Genomic DNA, 20,447 nt, shown 5'->3' on the forward strand with positions numbered 1-20,447 from the left:
TTTTCAACATTTTTGTGGAATATTATGGAAAGGAGGTAGAATTATTGTGAGTTATGTCATCAGAAGGAAAACATGGTCCTTGTTTAAGACATCGCCTGCAGTATTTGAGAGCTGTTCCTGTCCCTACTTTGTAGGAAAGTCATTTCTGTCACTACCATCCAGATGTCGGTCCTCAGCCTCTGTCTAAACATGTTTTTTTCCTGCAAGCAGAGCCCCACTCTGGTGCCTTCAGCTCCCTCTTTATTCCCTCTTGTTCTTTTCCTACTGCTTTTCAGTGTATTTTTCTTGATTCAACTCTCTCATTCCATCAGTTTATGGAATTCCCTCAGTTTATTTCAGAAAGGAAGCGCAGCATGTAGGCCCTCTCCAAAGTACTGCCGTTTGATTTTTGTTTTCATTATGTTTGAATTGTTTTAGATATTTGTAACGTTTGTCTTGAGCAGTATTTTGATATGTAGAAAGCACATACAGTCAAACTGTAAGTGACCTTGCCATGTATTTCCCTGAATATCTACTGAGTGACAGAAGGATGAGGGTGAAGAGTGATTTGGAGATCTTCCAAACCTACCCGGATGCAACCCTGTGCCATGTGCTCTAGGTGTCTCTGCTTGAGCAGGAGGGGTGGACTAAATGATCTCTAGAGGTCCCTTCCAACCTTGACTATTCTGTGATTCTGTAAATACAATTAAAATACTCATTCTAATAAATTTAAAATTTTACATATATTTTTTAATATTTATTGAAATTCCTAGCACATAACTTTCTTCACTGCCCTTGGCCGATAGTGCTGCTGCAGTAGCATTAATTACTTGGTTTATTGTTTAGAATTCATTAATCCACTTTGTTTAAGATAAAAGTTATGGTCACCTTGTGGTGCTTCTAGGCTGGTGGGTTTGAATTTTGTATGGTGGCAGCACAGCTACACAGTGCAGTGCTAATAAAAACATTGACCTTTCTCATGGGCATCTCGGGCAAAATATTGCATATGTTGCTCTGATAGATCATTTCAGTGAAGCTTTTGATGACTTTCATGTGTGAAAAGAACAGGATTTTGCTTTACACTTATTCTGAGACTGCTGCCTTTCCTTGAGCTCATCTTGATAAAACTCCTATGTATTGTTCCCTAACTTAGGAAACAATGTTGGGCAAAATTGTGAAGTTTGGATCATTGGGTTTTTTTCTCCACATAGCTCTGTCCATATCTGCCTGTGTGTTGTTTTTTTGTTGCTGTTATTTTTTAATTTTGAAAGAATGACTTCTCTCCATTTCTCTGTGCATTAAAGGAAAAATAATGGGGAAAAAAGTTATGTTAATTGTTTTTCCCTGAAGAGTGATAATTAATTACATTTCTGTTGTAATTGTAAACATTTGTAAAAATTGTAAACAACTGTCTGCTGTTACATTTCAGATGGTTTCTCGCAACTTAAAGTGTGTGTAGCAGGGAAAGCCTAATGAGAGTGGTAATGCTTTCGAACATTTCCCCAAATCTGCCATGGGTTACTCCTGATCAAATTTGACTATGAGCTGGAAGAGATTCAGTTGTCATCTGCAAGCTGTTTATATGGTTTCAATCCTAATGAATAAATGCCTGCTTAATAGCAGAAGTGTTCTGGAGCTGTAATGTTCAAACAGGGAACACATGAGGTAACTTCTCATCACCTAGGCTAACTACAGACACATTTACATCTAGAACCCACACAGTGTATTTGAAAGTAGTCAATAGAGTCCTAAAAAATCAACGTTCTTTAAGTAGATAGTCATACTTTTATATTATCTGACTACATTAGACTGCATCTATAGATCCAGAATGGTTTGGATTTTTCATAGAGTAAAAATGTGCTTGTCACTAAGATTTGCACCATGCAGAGAACTATGTGATGTGTTTAAGATGGTGCTGCTGTTTTGCATACTTTGCAGGTTTTGCTGATCTTTGCGAAAGAAGACAACCAGAGTGATGGTTTCTGGTGGGCTTGTGACAGAGCTGGATACAGGTGCAATATTGCCCGGACGCCAGAGTCAGCGCTTGAATGTTTTCTTGATAAGCACCAGGAAATAATTGTTATAGATCACAGAAGCTCCAGATATTTTGATGCAGAAGCTATCTGCAGGTAACCTCATGGACCTTCTGCCTCTCTTGAACTTCATAATACACTGTACAAAACTCCTACTTGTACAAAAAGATGATTTAAAGCCAAAAAACTGTAGTAAACTGGAAGTTGGAGATTGGCACCAGGAAGTTTGCAGTGCTCTGTCATTGAGAGGAAAGATAAAAACTGTAATGGGGAGGAAAGAAAATGAAGGAGGCAAGAAAGATAGATTAAACTTATTATATACAGACATCTGGAAGGAGAAGACAGTTTGAATAATATGCTTTTGACAAAGCAAATATTTGACTTGTAGAGTTATCTCTTTAGGTCATGGGCTTCCATCACCGCATAAGTCAGAGCTATTGTGAAAAACTCACTTTTTTGGGTTCCTGCTCCAACAATTCCTAAAGCTGTAGGGCCTCAGAGGACTGTTATTGTTTGTTCTACAGATTAAGCTTGCTTCACTGAGAACTCTTCTTTTTGCAGAAGTTCACATCACTTTTTGTTGCACATGACTCTCTTAATAGCTCTAAGTTTGGAAGCACTTATTATTTTAACATTCTGTGCTAAGATGCAGTTCTAAACGGAAGCATGTATTTTGTAATACATCTGACTGTGGGACTGACGTGTTTGAAAAAAAAATCCTTTACGAATTTAAGATGAATGGCCTATTTGTCTGTATTTGACAGTTGGTTGGTCATATTTTCTCTCTGTTCCTTGGTGAGATCTCTCTTCGGTGGTGGCAAAGTTCTTTTTCTTTCAATTCATAAATGAAAATCTATTATAAACAAGTACCCAGTTGCTTTTGCTGTGCCCTCTTTTCTTGTATGCATACTCCAAACATACTTTCTATCCTTTAAAGAAAATTTTACAGTCTCTAAAAAGACAATGTTAATGGAAGGAGATTGTGAAGGAGAGATTTTGGGGTAAATAGAGTAATGGATATTAAAAACATGTTGCAGAGACTGATCTACCTCACCATTCTGGCAGTATATCCTGAGTTGGGTGAACAGGGCAAAACTTTGCTAGTTTGGAAGAGAGTATTTGAAGAGTTGCTGCTCGTGGCCCATGTGTTTGAATCTTATCACCTCTATATCCTCTTTGTGGCATAAAAACAAGGAGTCTGGTAGTAAAGTGGAAATGGAGTATCTGAGAAGGGAAGGTAGGTTTGGGCAGTATGACATCCTATTTTCTGAATTCAGTGGAATCTTTCAGGCTTGATTTTCTTTTATATAGTGTGTAAAAATATTATAAGTAACTTTGAGAAAATTGAGAGATTTTTCTTCTGTAGGTCTCTCCGTGCCACAAAGCCATCAGAGCACACTGTAATACTTGCTGTGGTTCCACGCACGTAAGTACTTCTCCTAGGGAAAGCTCTTTAGTTTTAGAAAAATACAATGTCTTACAGTTGGTTAATAACAGTATTATTAGCCAGCCTTATGGAGTAAGTTTAATGTATTAGTTTTACCTAATAGAAAAGAGATGTTGCATATGGCCTATTTAAATATTTGATAACTCTCCACTAATACAGAATAAAATTATCCCTACCACCTTTTCTTAAGGGACAAGATGGCTTGCATACTAAGTAAAGAAAAGAAAGAAGTAAGAAAAGTCTGTGATAGTTCCTAAAACAAATAGTAAGTGAGACAGTGGTTCTCAGGGAACTGGGATAATTTAACTTAATTTCTGCTGATATTAAACTGGCAACAAAGATTCTTTAAATCCTTGTTCAAGAATTCATACCTTGTATATTCAGGCAAAATTCATACTGACATAAATGAATATGTTGTTTGTCCAGTTTTTTAGATTAGAAAAAGAGAACTTCCCTGTCTTTATTAAAACTCCTGCACACTGCAGAATGCATTCTAATTTTGGTAATTTTTCTAACTCTGTAAAATATTAGCAAATTGAATGGAAAGACAACAACTATTTTTGTCAGTATTATAATATAGAGACCAAGTTTGGTGCTGATTAAGGTTTTATAATTTGTTTCACGTTTTACTTAAAAACACCTTAGATTCTTTCTCATGAGGTGTCACAGGATATTTTTCACCCCCCTTCATGCTTTGTCTTCATAATACCCTTGTATGCATGCAAAGAGAAACAGAATTTCTCTTGAATACCTGTGAGTTTTGCCAACTATGTAGCATCTTGGAATATATTGACAAGTTCAATTTCTGGAGTTACATTACTTTTATGTGTATTTTATGCAATGCTGTTCTCAGTGCAGTATGATCAGGTAATTGCTTCAAATTGATGTCAAACGTTCATATGATATCACATGATCGTATCTTTTCTTTCTGTAGATCTTCTGACCAGGAAGAGACTTCTGTTCTTCCTCTTCTTCGTGCAGGCTTTGACAGAGTATGTGTAAAACACTTTTAATATAGTAGCCACAATTACCTAGTAAGTTAGGAAACATTCAACTTTTTCTGCTTCCTCAAGTGGAAAATGAATCCTTTATGTAAATCACATAAGGAAATGAATCCTTTATGTAAATCACACATTTGATTCTATCTGAAATATTATTTTTGATGGAAAAAACAATGTGATTTGATGGTAAAGCAATGACTGTTGTTTGTGTACCCTTTCTTCTTTTTAACAAATCATCTGAGAAGCTTATGGCATAAGGGAATTTGTGATCTAGCTCATCCTTCTAGAAGAAGGAAGAATAGTGTGGGATCAATTTCTTGAGGCCTGGGCAAATAGTGTGAGGTTTGTTTATGAGCGCATTGAAAAAATAATGCTATGGGACCATGTGCTGCACACCACCTCATGCTACCTGATATGTGGGCCTCTCGACATGCTTCTTTTGCTAGAATTTCCCTTCCGAAAGCAATAAAAGGCTAGTCTAGCTCCAGCTGAAATGGAGAGGCGTTCTTGTTTTTAGTGAGGTTTGACTTGTTATGTTGGCTTGAGCCCCTTCTTTTTATTGCATTAGAAACTGTTCTGTACAGGAGGCAGAGAAGACCAATTGTCATACCACTTTTCAGCACAACTTTGTAGAAGAGGGCAGAATAGTTCTCACATCTGAGAATATAGGTTCAGTTGCTTGCTCTCTCTCTACAATTGTGTGTGTTGCTTTGGTTAGGTATTAAATATTAGGTTAATGTAACACAAAATAGTTATGACATGTAGTTAGGAGAATCAACTGTAGTTAGGAGAATTAGAGCAGTGAGCGAATTAGCCCAGACAGGACACCCTGCTAATGTGCATATTATTATGTGCATAATGTGCACGAATCCAATATCTGACCTAATTCATAGTGTGAGTTTCATTGCGAAGTGTCAGCCACCATTTACAGATAATCTGCAAAAGGAGATAATAGATCCTGTGCCTCTTGGATGGATACTATTAGGACAAAAGCATTAAAGATTTCTGAAGAGCTAACATGCTGTGATAAATGGGAAAGTAGGGGCTGAGGGAAAGGTTATCCCAAGTATTTGTGTTTTTTCTTAGAGTAGTTTGCTCTTTCAACCCAAAAAGCTTTAATGCTTTTAACAGCAGTCTTTTCATTTCTTCTGAAGTTCAATATTCCATTAAAAAATGCAGGGTAATGTGTTCTGTGAGCTAGGTGCACTGCTAGGTGCATGACTGAGTGCAGCCCCAGGAAACATTGGGTCACTCTGAGACCCATCTCAGTGTCACTTCTTCCTTTTTGGGAAGGAAAAGTGATGCCGTCTTTCTGCGCTTGACCAGTTGCTGTGGCAAGTAACAGGGAAGGCTGTGAAGATCTTCTAGCCATTGTCTCACCCCACCCCAAAAGCTAAAGCAAGGATAAGCAAACAAAAAAAAAATCCCTCTCCAAATAAAAAAGAAAGAAACTTAAAACTCAGCCTATGCAGGGACTAGGATTTTTGAAAAATTTTATCTGCTCAAATTATACATTTCCCTTAACTATTTTTGTCTTTACAATCTTGTTTTTCTGGAAACTGTATCTTGCAGTACCACTATTCATCGTATTGGCCTTTGTCATCCTTTCGTCCTCATTTTTTCTCCGTTCTCCCTTGTCAAAAATAAATAAATAAATAAATAAAATAAAAGCACTTGGTGTCTCAGATGGTGATTGCCTTCTAAATGCATCTCCAAGTAGAAGAGTCAGATATTGGAGCCAAGTAGTATGCCAGCTTTCTGTAATCAGATTTTGACTTCAGGTTTAGATCCAACAGTTTCTGAAAACTCCTTTAATCCTTTTTTGGGAAATAGCTTTTTTTTTTTTTTTTCTGTCTTCATGCTTAAGAAAATCATGTTTCTTTAACCTATCTTCAGATTTTTTTTCCCTTGTATCATTTTTTGTTGCTGTTGTTATTAAATTAATGATCTTTTTAATGCAGTGTGTTTGTTATGCTTATATTTTTCTCCTCAGTATAGTAATAGCCTACTTAGGATGGACTAATATAAATAATAGTGATTAAAACTTCCTGACTAATTTTGCTGTGATTTAAATTAGGAATAATTAGGAATAAATTGCTCAACTGCAATCTTGTTTTGCATTTTGAATTTTAGTTCTTTCCATAAACAAATGTTGGCTCTTGTTGACCGATTACTATTAAAACTTCCTGGTTTGCAACTAAATAAATCTGTAATGTTAAACCTACTTCTTCTTGGTAAGCAATATGAATGATGCATTTGTACTAGCTGATTAATCTTTGTGTCAAGTTCTGTGTAGGACAAAAGTCGAATCCAACTAAAGTGAACTAAAACATACTTTAAAAGTATGTTTGTTAAATAAAAATGTACTGTATAAATAGTAAATGTTTTGCTCTGTTTTTTTAAAGGATGTATTATTGTCTGCCTTCCAATATGTGAGAGTTAATAAATCTTCATCTTCTCGTGCCTCATTTATATGCACAGATTAAAAGAAAGAATAAACTTCCTGCTTTTTTCAGCTCCCAGTTGATTTCCTAGGTTTTGAGTGAGCTTAAATGGGTGAATGAACTTAAATAGTGCTGTAAACTTAAAAATATACAGTGTATCTTCATAAGGATACACAGCAGTCAAAAGAAAATGTAGCACTTCAGCAAACTGTAATCCTTGATTCCTATTTAGTGGATCGTGCTCATATGGTGGCTAGATCTTTCTTTTTAAATTTGGGCAATAAACAGCAATACTTAAAAATGCATTTTTAAAAGAGGAGTTTTAGTATGTTCTAGTAAATTTTGCCTATGAAAGAGGTTACTATCATTGTTTAAGTTGTATTTTTTAATAGCTTTATATGGTCTTATTTTAAACAAATGTATTTGACATCTACAGTGCCACAGAAGAACAGTATGCTTGGAGACAGTTTATTTCATAAAAACACGTCATCATTTGTGCTTCTGCCAAGTTGATTTTGTGCCTTTTGATTCCATATACTTTCACACATGTGGAATGAGAGTTATAGAAATACTTTAAAATATTAACAATAAGGAGTGAACTAGGCTTGTATTAACACTTTTTTTTTCTTTAATTTTTACATATTGGTGGCAACTTGAGATGAAGACATTTTTCATAAAGGAAGGAAGGAAATGTAGGTTTTTCCTGAAATAGGTCTTGTTTTTCAGAGATTTGAATCCTGCCTCACAGCGCAGTACGCAGCTATACTATGAGAACTAATAACATGACAGTGTATTTTCTATGTAAAACAGAAAATCTATGCATGCATTTTTAAAGGGGTGGTATGGCTCTTGATAGCAAAAGTTTACTAACGAGCAATCTGCTTCAACCAAAATCAGAGAATTTACTATTCCTTTGTGACTGACATCTAATTTCTAATTTCAGCGTGACCAAGCACAATTCAGCTTACTGCCTTTACCAGATGGGACCTGCTCCTTCTGGAGCACATAAAAGTTTTATTAATTGTTGTCAGCATGCTCCTTACTTTAAATCCCTTTCCACAGTTCAGATTTCAAAAGCTACAGCTCAGGTTATTTGCAGAGCAAAGTTCCTATACCTTGAGTGTTTCAGCTCCTATAGTTCTTTGGAGAGAAAAAAAAAAAAAAAAAAGTGAAATATCCTGTGTGTGTGTGTGTATATATATTTTTTTTTTTTCTGTTTTAGTGTGAATATGTTACATCTTTAATGTGTTCCATTACCATTGCCATCCAACACCTTCTGAATGAAGGGTTAGATGTCCAAAATGACCCATCAATGTAATATTGATTTTATGTGAGACTGTTTTTTTTCTATATTATTTATACCTAACTGGTTCATAAAGCCAAGTGAGAAAATTCACAGTTCATGTTTAGCAGATTGTCATACTTGCTTGGTATTTAACTGGCAGTGCTGATTTTATCTATGAAGCCATTGCTGTGGAAAAGATGATTACTAAATACAAAGGGTACAACTAAGTTAGAGTCTGATTGCTGAGAAATAATAGTTTAAAAATAAGTTAGAGTCTGATTGCTGAGAAATAATAGTTTAAAAATATTCAGGTCTGTTTGATGTGCTCCTCCTGATTTTTCTTTCAGAGATTCATGGAGAATAGCAGCATAACTGCTTGTTACAATGAACTGATTCAAATAGAACATGGGGAAGTGCGATCTCAGTTCAAGTTACGGTATGTAAAGTACAAGAAACTGCAAATATAAATTTTTTGGTATACACAATTATATCAGTTTACTTTCTGCTTCTTCCTAATTATGTATATATGTGTTTTGCACCTCTATGTTATTGAATTATTATCTGCTTATTTTCTTGTTCAACTATTTTGTAAGAGAAGAACATCGATTGGCACCCAGAGAAAGGTTAGTTGATGTGTCTCATACTGTAGTGATTTAGGTTATGGTTCTACTTAATGCGACATACAGTATATGTCCTTTACTCTAATACTTGCTTATGCCCTGTGTGTCTTGGAGAGTCTGTATTAGAATCATAGAATTGTTATGGTGGGAAGGAACCTTTAGAGATTATGTAATCCAACTCCGCTGCACACACAGGGTCACCTAGAGCACATGGCACAGGATTGCGTCCAAGCGGGTTTTGATCTCCAGGGAGACCTCCAGAGAAGGAGACTCCACAACCTCTCTGGGCAGCCTGTTCCAGGGCTTTGTCACCCTGACTGTCAAGAATTTTTTTCCTTAAATTCCTATGGAACTTTTGGTGCTTCAGTTCGTGGCTGTTTCTTTTAGTCCTATTGCTGCCCACTACAGAAAAGAGGCCACCCCGTCCTCCTCACTCCCTCCCTTGAGGTTTTTATACACACTGATCAGGTCTCCCCTCAGCCTCCCCTTCTCCAGGCTGAACAGGCCCAGCTCTCTCAGCCTTTGCTCACAGGGCAGATGTTCCAGGCCCCTGATCATCCTTGTAGCCCTGCGCTGGACTCTCTCCAGCAGCTCCACATCCCTCTTGTCCTGGGGAGCTCAGAATTGGACACAGTCTCCAGATGTGGCCTCACCAGGGCTGTGTATAGGGGGACGATCACCTCTCTCGACCTGCTGGAGACGCTCTTCTTAATGCACCCCAGGATCCCGTTGGCCTTCTTGGCCACCAGGGCACACTGCTGCCTCATGGTCATCTTGTCATCCACCATGACGCCCAGGTCCCTCTCTGCGGGACTGCTCTCCAGCTGGTCCACCCCTAATCTGTACTGGTGTCCGGGGTTATTCCTCCCCAAGCGCAGGACCCTGCACTTGCCCTTGTTGAACTTCATGAGATTTCTCGCCATCCACTCTGTCCAGGTCCCTCTGGATGGCAGCAGAGCCCTCAGGGCTATCAGTTACTCTTCCCTGTTTGGTATTATCAGCAAACTTGTGGAGGCCAGGTCATAGATGAATAAATTGAACAGACCTGGACCAAGGACTGACCCCCTGGGGGACACTGCTAACTACAGGCCTCCAACTGGACTCTGCACCACCAATCACCACCCTCGGAGCTCTGCCATGCAGCCAGTTCTCAGTCCACCTCACTGTCCACTCATCTAACCCATGCTTCTGGAGCTTGCCCAGGAGGATGCTGTGAGGGACGGTGTCAAAAGCTTTGCTGAAGTCCAGATGACATCCACCACTCTCCCCTCATCTATCCAGCTATAGAAGGCTATCAGGTTAGCCAAGCATGATTTCCCCTTGATGAATCTATGCTGAATACTCCTGAGCACCTTCTTGTCCTCTGCGTAGTTGGAGACAACAGCTAGTACTGAGCGTGATGACATTCTAGCAACGTTTACTAACACAAATCTGGATGAGATCCTTTGGCAAAGATATTGCAGAACAATAACTTCTCCTCATGTAGTCAGGAAGGCAGCATTTTTTAAATGCTATCTTGTATATAAGGTTATGGACTACAAATTTACATGATAATAAAACTTCATAAGGTCACTCTTGATCTCATATAGCTGAGGTTTCATATCTGGCAACTTGTGATGAACATAGTCTTGAGCCACATCTTCATACCCCAAATTTTTAATATTCTTGATTGACCAAGACTCATAACAGGATCACTGATATCTATCTTGGGGAGAAATTAAAGATAAATGATCATCATTCCACTATAACTTTTCATTTAATATGACTATATTTAAAATAGATGCTTCTATATATAAATGTAAATGTTTGCAGTTTGACTATATAAGAAAACAGCCCTTGAATACAGATAAGATGCAGTTGTGCAGATATGTAAATTACAGTTCCATCTGCAGCAAATTCTATAATATAATTTTTTTTAATCACTTGGGTGAGAGAGGCAAGATAGGGGCCATGAAAGGATTCAGTGTTGCTGTTTAAACAGTAACCTTTTCTAAGATGGTGTTCTCAGATGGAATTCAAAGTGACCTTATGTTTGAATGAATGATTTGATACATGGAGAATGCAATTAAAAAAATACAGATAAAGATAGCATTTGTGTTTACACAGTTATTTAATAGGTGTTTTCCAAGGCTCACCAAGAAAATAAAGCAGGTGTGAAACCTTAGAACTTAATTAGGTGTTATGGTGGTCCTGGTCTGCATTACTGTTTGGCAGTAAATGCAGTGTGAAATATGTGACTGCTGAATTATGTCAGCATGGCTCAAAAGTATTAGTTTATATTTAAGATTAAGCTGTCATACGCACAATGCTTGTAGTTTACTTATAGTAGAACAGAATTTGTAGTAAGAGGAATACTGTAGCCTGAAAGGAAACTCGCTCAAGCTCTTGGACATAGTTTTCTAAATTACTCTTCTCATAGATTTAGCCAATGCTACAGTTATAGAACTTTGTTGCCCATCCTTGCTCAAAGTCAGATTCCTGCCAGAAACCTCAAAATTGCGCAAATGGCCTCCTTAATTTGTTAGCTGAGAGGAGTTACCGCATTCTTCACTTTGTATTTTCTGTGTAGAAGCTTACTGGCATTTCCACGTGTTTCCTACTGTTTCCCAAAATACACAAGCAAATAAATTATTCTTTCTTTTCTTCTTTAAGGTATGTGTAAGGTGTGTCATATGTGTCATTGGTCTCTTATTATTTCTTTGTTTTCATTTGTTTAATTTTCTCCTAATTATTGCATCCTCCCCATTCAATCCTCCTGCTTTAACACCTAGAATAATTCATTTCAAGAATGGCTTGCTAGCATAGTATTCATTGCCAAGACAGATAGGTTGTTTCACACAATACAAAATCACACTGTGGAGCTGGCTTGCATTGCTAGAGCATCATTTGTAAAATGACAATAGGAGTTCTTTGTTGTACGAGCTGAAATACCACTGCTTCCTTCTCTATGCAATACTTCCTCCTACAAATCTTCATAAATTTGTATGTCTTCTGCATGCTACTTATTTTTGTAATAACTTGTATGCATACAATATTTGTGTATGTCTTTGTGCATGCTGCTTATTTTTTAGTTAGTTTTATGATGATCTGAGCTAGCAATATTGGTATTTCTTTAATCCTGAGGCAAAATGTTTCTTTGCTAATGAATTACTAGTCATCAGTACTTAATTCAAACTTAGCAGGGTAGTCTGTAGGTAAGATTTTCCTTTTTTTGTAGTGATTATAATATACAAGAATGCTTATGCGTGGTTGATTTTATGCCCTCTGCAGTGAGAGATAGAAGGATATGCATAAAAGATAATTAATTTGTGTTTAGTCCAAATCAAAGATAAACTTCTGGCATCTATCAGAGCAGAAATGTCTGGGATGTTTCTTTTACCGTGTATTGTAGTTTGATTTCTAATATTAGGAGCCTACATTACTGCTAATCCCACACTGGTATATTATACTTTAAGCAGAGCAAAAGATTTTTTATTCATCTGTGGAGCAATTTAAAGCTATAGCAAAGAGGTAAGAGTTTTGTTTTACTGTATTAGATGAAAGAAAGCCTTGGAAATGGAGATCATTTTAACCTTTATTCAAGATCAGGATGTGCAGAAATTAAGTCACTGGATTATTACATGGAGGAAAGAAAAGTGAAATTTTTGTGACTAGGGCTTTGTTATGGTTTCTTCAAAATCTAAACAACAACAAAAATGTTTAAATTTTGTTATATTGCAGCTACTTGAAACTATTTCCTGTACTGAAAATGTTGTAAATATGTGCTGCAATGATTTTTGTGTTCATTATCTTTAATGATTACAAAACTTTTCTGATGTAGCAACACAAAGTCACATCTTATTTTTACTGCTAAATGTTAGTTTTTGCTGTCTAGTACAGTCTCTGGAAAAAGAAACCCACTATTAACCCACATGAACGATTTTTAAATGTGATCTGTAGTAAAAATATATGAACAGGAATGTCTGAAGCTGAATTTCCTGAAAAAAAAATGGTCGTAGTGGAGGTGTTTATATAGTTTAATCAAAACAGTGTACTAGTTTGTGATCCATATACCAGTAAATACAATGTAGTAATATATTTATGACAAGCAAAGTATTTTAACAATAAAACTAATATGAACCACTTACTAATTTCAGGGCTTGTAATGCAGTGTTTACAGCATTAGACCATTGTCAGGAAGCTATAGAAATAACCAGTGAAGACCATGTCATTCAGGTAGGGGGGAAAAAAAGCCAATGATTTTATGAAATGTGAAGAGAGGAATCCCAAAAAGATCTTTGCCCAGTAGTTCTTGTTTTATTTTGATATTTTAGTTTTGTTGTCCTTAAGAAAGCTCTGTGCAATAAGTTGGCTTATCTCTGCATGTTACCTATTAACGCTGACTGAATTTTTAAGACTTTAGTAACTTTATTTAAGTGCTCCTTTCTGGTATATTTATGTTACTTATGTTTTCAGAAATATCTTACTACTTGTGTAATATTTTAAATGTAAAAAGGCCTGAGCTATAGGCATTTTATGGCCTTACGTGTATATCTTTTAATACTTTAATAAATTTACATAAGTAAATATCTTTTAAGTATGTTCTTTTCCACCTTATGCTAAAGTACTTTTCTGTTTGACAGTATGTTAATCCAGCCTTTGAACGGATGATGGGGTATCATAAGGGAGAGCTTATTGGCAAGGAACTTACTGAACTACCAAAAAGTGATAAAAACCGTGCAGATCTTTTAGACACTATCAACACATTTATTAAAAAAGGAAAGGTAAGTACATTTTAAAATAGGGCTGTACAATATTTAGGTTTTTAATCTGCTTTATTTATAATGCTCTAGGATTAAAAGCAGGGGTTAAATGCTCTAGGTTAAAAGTTGGGACGTACATACTTTTTGTCCCTTAGTCAGTCTCAAGAAGTGTCGTCATCCAAGCAAAAGGTTTAACAGTTCTGTCATAACTGCAGACCCTTCACTGACAGCATGCTCAAAGCAACACTGGTCATAATCTGCTGTGACTGAAATATATTAGCACCCAATACCAGCTGCATTTTCTGACTGTGAATAGATAGCTGCCTTGCACCATGCAGTGCTCTGCTGCCAGTGGTACGTCACCTGACTATGACAACAAGGCTGTGCATTTGTGGCCATATAGCCCCTAATACAGAAACAGGTCCTTGTCCCATCTCCTGCAGATTGAAGAAATACCTCTAGTCCTTCCCTGCCCCCTTCAGCATCACAAGCTGTGAGATGTTTTTCAATTTTTGAGTCATTTGAGCAGTGGCTTGAGCTTTAGGGAGCCATTGCATTGAGTCTGCAGGTTCATTTTGGTTCATTAGCAGTACCTGCAGGCCACTCTTGCTTCTCATTGCTGTAGGCTGCCCACCTGCTAGTGCTGCCTGCTTAGTGGCCCTCTGCTCTCTCTCACTGGGACGTAGTGTCTCAGGCTTTGGATGTGATAGGGATGAAAGACCTGATTTTGCTTCCAGTTCCTTACTTCATCTTACTCTGCTGCCAAGTTAAAAACATCTTCTTTGAGGCAGTAGGAGTAGGGAAGCCCTGTGTTCATATTAGAGTATAGTCTTGTATTTCTCTGTCACTTTACTGCTTAATGCTTGTGTATGTATGGCCCCTAGTTGGTCTTCAATCTTCTTTATGCTTTCTGGTATAGCAGTGGGAATGGAAAGGGAATGAATGGCTAGAGTACCTGAAACAATTTTAAAATTATTCTTAGGTATGTACATGTCTACTAAAGATGATATGCTGAATTAATACATTTTACTCTATTTTAAAACGTAAACCAAATAATATGTTCTCATTTATTACATAGGACTCTAATAATAAATTAATATTTGAATGTAAGCTAAGTGTTCTTATGTATTCTCTGCTTGTTTGCTTAGGAATGGCAAGGGGTTTACTATGCACGAAGAAAATCAGGAGACAGCATCCAGCAGCATGTGAAGATAACACCCGTGATTGGTCAAGGAGGGTAACTAATTTGCCCAGAATACAGTTACTTTCTCATTTTTAGATTCTTCTCTCTTCTTTTCCTACTTGTGAGTTTGGCATGAGCCCCCTATGTATTTAGTAGCAGGATAGTGATAAAACTACTGACTGTAGTCAGTATACAGAGAGAAGAAGTAATGTTCAGAAGGTCACGCTTTTTGGTGATGTTTGTCTGTTTCAGTGTTGTCACATGCCGGCTTACAGAACTGTGTATAAAATCCTAACAATGAATAGTGTCACTACTCCAGATACCTACAAACTGAAGTTTAGGTACACGTTACTGTGCCTTATTTATGCAGTTATTCTGCATTATCCAAACTTCTACTAAGCCATTTGTAAGTATCAGCACTTGGGTGATTCTCGTGTTTGTGCGCGTGCTTGTATGCACTTGCACCTTCACAGTGCATTGTATGCATACGGCCACATTAGGCTCCCAGATGTGCAGGTGAATTCCTGCAGGAGGAAAAGAATCAAGTATCCTGGGCCAAAAACATAAATCTTGGAAGGAGTGCTCGTTGATTAGTACTCTGTTTGGTTTTGATATCTGGTTTCATAAAGACATCAAGAGCTTTGCTTTAGGAAAACAGCAGTATATCATTTCACTTTTCTCATAACCATTTGATGTGGTAACAACTGATTATTCTTTTGCTAGGAAAATTAGACACTTTGTGTCACTCAAAAGGCTGCGTTGTACCAATGAAAATAACAAACAGGTATTGTCATAAATTTCATCATTTTTCCTCTTAGTAAGCCTTTTTTTTTTTTTGTTTTAGAAATAAATATCACATTCTTCTGGAAAATAGTGCAATTCTCATTGTTTGAGCAAGCAAGAGAGCTTTTGTATTTGTGTTTTGCTGTTTGTTTTGATATTCTTGGCCACTCCCCTTGTATGTAGGTCTGCAGAAACTCATTTTTTCCTGTTTAGCCTCAAGAATACTGTATAAAGTCCGAAGATTCAGGAAGTTTGGATTTCTCTGAGCAAAGGATCAAAATCCATCTTTAGTAGTAGTCTTTAGCAACAAGAGATGGAAAGTAAGGAGCATATGAAGCATAGCTGTTAGCATGTGTTTGGGGTACATCACTCATTTCCATGAATCTTGTTTTAACTAGAAATTCACCTAGATGATTTAGCTAGATGTAGATAGGGACATTTGGGCTTAAAATGTATTTAGGTGATTCCTTCTATCTTTAGATGCCTGTTCTGCAATATATTAATTTTTTCCATATTACTGTGCCATTGGAAAACTTCTGCTGTTGGAAGAAGTTAATAGCTGGGGTTTATAAAATTTGGATCTGTTAGCTGATACCATGCCCCATGCACAGATGTTTTTTGGAGGGGAGGAGGGGGAGAGATGCATAAATTTCAAGAGAAATTTGAACCTCTATCACTAAGAGAGATGAAAATACATTAAAGTGACCTCAGCTTTGGACTAGAAACATACATTCATGATAAAGTATCATTTACAATAGCAGGTTGTTAAATGGGCTCAGCCTAGTGCATGAGAGGTTTTTGAAACCGAAGAAGTGCTGAAGTTGTTTGTATTTCTTTTTAGTTCATTAATAAAATATCAGCTTTGATTTTGTTCTGCTTACAGTTGCTTTGATGTTGATTTGACAATGAGATGTTTGGTAATAATTTTTTTCTGTAGTACAAACCCATCTGAAAGAGTGATTCAGGGAAGTGTAGATGTGATTTTCGTAATGAAACATAAGCAGTACAAAGTAATTACAACAATTCATATATGTAAAAAGCAGCAGTAGGAATATAGATAAAAGTGTCTTTGTTTTATGTTCTCATCTTCGATTCATCTTCATTGATCTGTCAAAGCAAGTTTGCTCAAGAATGATATTTTACTTAGGAAATTGGGTAGAAAAACAGATTAAAAATCTTCATATTATTACCTCTATTCATTTATCGATTTTAGTATTGATCTGTGAATGGTTATTGGTAAATAAAGCCCTGATGGACTGTGTTTATAGGCAGGCCTGAGGATCCTTACACTTCTGGAGAGCCCAGAGAATATGAGCTTTGAAGGGTTTTGAACTCTTAGAGATCTAAGAAGGGGTCAGCTACAAAGATTAAAGATCAGAGCCCAAGAGAATGTATAATCTGGGGAGATTTAAGATTTAAGGTCCCTCGTGATAAAATTAAGGTAAATCCAGAACAACTCACTCTATAATTATTTTCTTCGCTTTTCTAATGGAAGTCTCTCCCGCTTATAGTAGCGAATCACATTCTGTGTTGCTGCAAAGAGAATTTTAACAGTGTCTTGAAGGATTTTGTTGTCTTTTGTTTTCTAATTTTAGATAGGTTAGTGTTAGTGATGCGTAATAATACCTATATTATATACATAATGCTTAAAATTATTCTTGCAGCAGTAATACTTTGATGAGATTAGTTCTGTTCTATTTTCAGACTCGGCATTTTTGCCCCCTCTGGTGGCAAACAGTAATTCAACCAAAGTGAAAAAAATGTCTTAACTAAATTTTGGATGAAACAGCTAGTGAGACAGACTGAAAATCCAGAAAAAGCTTGATGGACAGATATTATCGCCAATTATTGAATTAATATTAATATAAATATAATTTATGGGATTTGAATATAATGAGACACTGGAATTAATATAATTTCAGAGATTTAAAATCTGATATAAAATTTAAATCAGTCATTTTGATGGTACACCTTATAGCTGTAATTTTCTATACTACAGTATTCCAGTATAGTACCCCATCCTCTTGGAAAAGTTGTCAGGGAAAGGAAGAGTTATGTTTGGAGTTGCATTTGTGATGCGGAGAGGAATGTTTTTAGGGACTGAGAGATCAGACAATTGATAGCGGTCAGTTTTCCAGTAGAGACAGCGGAGGATAAAATCACAGGTATAGATTTTGTTGAAATGGAGCCATTTTTCTTTTTCTCCTGCTCCTTAGGCAGTGGAGATGAACTGCACCGAGGTTAAATGAGACTTTGTCAAGGATGGAGTAGATCAGGATCGCAAGTGGAGGCCAGCCCACTGCTCACACGTCTGTTGTCTGGTCTCAGAGCAGGTGACCTGTCCCATCGATTCATGCAGCCCTCCCAGAAATCACACTCAGGCCCTGCAGGAAGGGATTGCTGTTTTATATCCTGTTTTTTACAGGAAGGCCCTGCTGTTTTATATCACTACATTCCTGAAAAGTGTCTTCCCACATCCTCTATAAGAGAGCAGCTGTGCAAGTTGTCAGTGTGGCTGCAGGCACTGCAGATTGCTTAGGGTGAGACAGAGCACCACTGGACTGGTCCTCACGGTGGAGCGTGAATAGCTTGGGCTTGGCTTGGTTTCCTTTGAGGTGAGGGAACACACACAGGTATGGATAGGCCAGCATTTGGGCTGCAGCTTCCAGTGGCCAGAAGGCCTCTCTTAGCCGTGCTAGGAGCCTCCATAACATATAGTGCCAAACTTCTGCATCTTGCAGAGCTGTTCTGTCCTGTCCAGGTGGTGCTGGGGGTACAGTTTGTGAAGCTTTCAGGGTGCCATCCTCTTCCTCTCTCACCTGTGATGGATTGACAGCACTTGAGTGGGAACACTCATACTAGCCTAATTTGTCGAGATTCGTGCCTCATATAGGACATCCACCTGGCTTGTGATCCCACAGCACAGTGCTGTCAATTCACGGTTTTCTCTGTATTACAATGGCTTCCATGGCCTTATGTGCCAGACACGGCGCTCACCAGCCAGCTGCGTCTGCAGGGCACCAGGTCCCTGCCTGGACCCCCGAAGCCGGCTCCCAGAGCGCTCACTCCTTCTGGCTTTAGCCGAAATACCCATCTCAGAAGGGTAGCTGGTGGCCACGGGTTTGGTTGTCTTGTGCACGCTCTTCTCCAGGACTGCTTCATCAGCCTCCACAGTGCACTTGTGGTCATACCAGGCGGTTTGCTCTGAAAAATACCCCCAGAAATTAGAGTTGATTCTGGTGTCGGCTCCTCCTTGGATAAAGCTGGAAAAATTCCGCTGGACATCTCTGCAGTCATCATGATACCATTGTGTGATGAGCTGTATACATGACAGTTATTACAGTCGTTGTATTTAATTACATCTTAAAGAGATAGTGCTTTGTGATAAAACTCGTAACTACTTTTCTATAGCCATATGGACATTTTTAGCAGTAAAGCAAAAGTGTGTTACATTTTTCTAAAACTTAAATATTTATTTATTCTTTTTCTTTTTCAAAATCTATAAAAGCATCTTTTGCAGCAAATACAATTTATGTGGTTTTCTTTTCTTCTTCTCCAAACATTTTTTTTTTGGGGGAGAAATTAAGTCCCTAATGCAGTCATATATTTAATTAAATCCTAAAACCATGCCTAAGTATTTGTAGCAGTAGAACTTCTTTCTGCATTAAAAATTACTAGGTTTTTCTTCAAGCCAAAGATAATTCTTTATGGACAGATTAGAGGAAATCGATGACCACTTAGTTACTCGGCAGTAAAAGCTGCCATGATTTGAATTTTGATCCAAAGGATTTGTCATTCACCATGTCAATGTAATTCTAAGTGTCTTGGCATTCAACATTCAGGCACTGTATGTAGACCTACAAGCATCATTGTATCATTATATATTATTTCACATGAAATACTGTTGACGTGTTCCTTGTCATTACTGACAGCCTCTGTGAGAGTTCTCACCGTACAGGTAGAAATTGCTGTGTAGGAATTTTCATGGATTTCTGTGCTAGATTTATCACATACAAAAAAATAAGCATGTTAGATTTATGCATGGAAAATACATCTGACAATGTAAGTGTTCCTGCAGGAAAGATTTATGAATGGGAATTGACTTTTCATGTGGCTAGTTCCATGCACTGAAGCCTAAGTAATGATTAATACTGCTTTGTGTACTGGGATCTGGCAGGATCGAGTCCAGTGTTTGCACATTCATAAATTTATAGCAGAGGTGCTGTGTCTCCTTTTAAGAACATGTCAGTTGAAGTTTAACCTTGTAACTGCCCTCATAGCTTACCTTATGTGGCTTTTTCAGGTCATGCCTCCTGAAGGGGTAAGAGAAGTATTCAAAGCAGGAATGAAGTTTGCTTTTTTTTTTTTTTTATTTGGCAGTTCAGAGGAATGAGTCAAGGTTTTCTGTCAATCATACGAGAGAGAGAGAGAGAGAGAGAGAAATTTCCAGGCTCTCTGAGATAAGCTCCACTCTGGAACCAGAGCGAGCAGTTCAGATGCCATGTGTCCGTGTACCCTAAATGATGAACTTTCTTGGTTTTACAGTGTTTGAGCTACATGATTTCTTGGAGAGTTCCTGCAAGAGAGGTGTTTTACACCTATCTCTATCCTTCGGTTGCTTAGGAGTTTTTCTGAAGTTTTATGGATTTTTTTCTGTTTTTCTTAATTTTCCAGTTAAGAAAATGCTTTTCGAATTGCTGCACAAAGGACAAGAATGAATGACATTTTAGAATCTTTTGTCTTTTTGCATTTTATTCCTGAAATCTTTCAGGTTTATTTAGGATTTATCCTTAAAATGTTATTTGAAAATGAATGTCATTTCTAGGAGAAAACACAGGCATTAAGCAGGAGCCTAGCACATAAAAGCACTATGGTATTTGTGACCTCCTGCACTGTATGTTTGCTTACTCTCATGTTAGTTATCTACATC

The 20,447-nt window shown here is 37.3% G+C and overlaps 1 protein-coding gene across 2 annotated transcripts in view; it reads left to right on the top strand.

The window, feature by feature from the left end:
* PDE8B (phosphodiesterase 8B) overlaps positions 1 to 20,447 on the top strand; it is a 57,128-nt gene that overhangs the window by 22,712 nt on the left and 13,969 nt on the right. For both annotated transcript variants that reach the window (XM_026036579.1, XM_026036587.1), the window contains exons 3-10: positions 1,918 to 2,108; positions 3,379 to 3,438; positions 4,394 to 4,451; positions 8,537 to 8,625; positions 12,946 to 13,024; positions 13,432 to 13,572; positions 14,700 to 14,788; positions 15,458 to 15,518. In XM_026036579.1, coding sequence (XP_025892364.1) covers positions 1,918 to 2,108; positions 3,379 to 3,438; positions 4,394 to 4,451; positions 8,537 to 8,625; positions 12,946 to 13,024; positions 13,432 to 13,572; positions 14,700 to 14,788; positions 15,458 to 15,518 — 768 coding nt within the window. The remainder of the gene's footprint in view (positions 1 to 1,917; positions 2,109 to 3,378; positions 3,439 to 4,393; positions 4,452 to 8,536; positions 8,626 to 12,945; positions 13,025 to 13,431; positions 13,573 to 14,699; positions 14,789 to 15,457; positions 15,519 to 20,447) is intronic.

The sequence above is a fragment of the Nothoprocta perdicaria genome, unplaced genomic scaffold (assembly GCF_003342845.1).
Source record: "Nothoprocta perdicaria isolate Ctin4 unplaced genomic scaffold, notPer1 scaffold_1, whole genome shotgun sequence".
In the NCBI taxonomy this organism is placed as follows: Eukaryota; Metazoa; Chordata; class Aves; order Tinamiformes; family Tinamidae; genus Nothoprocta; species Nothoprocta perdicaria.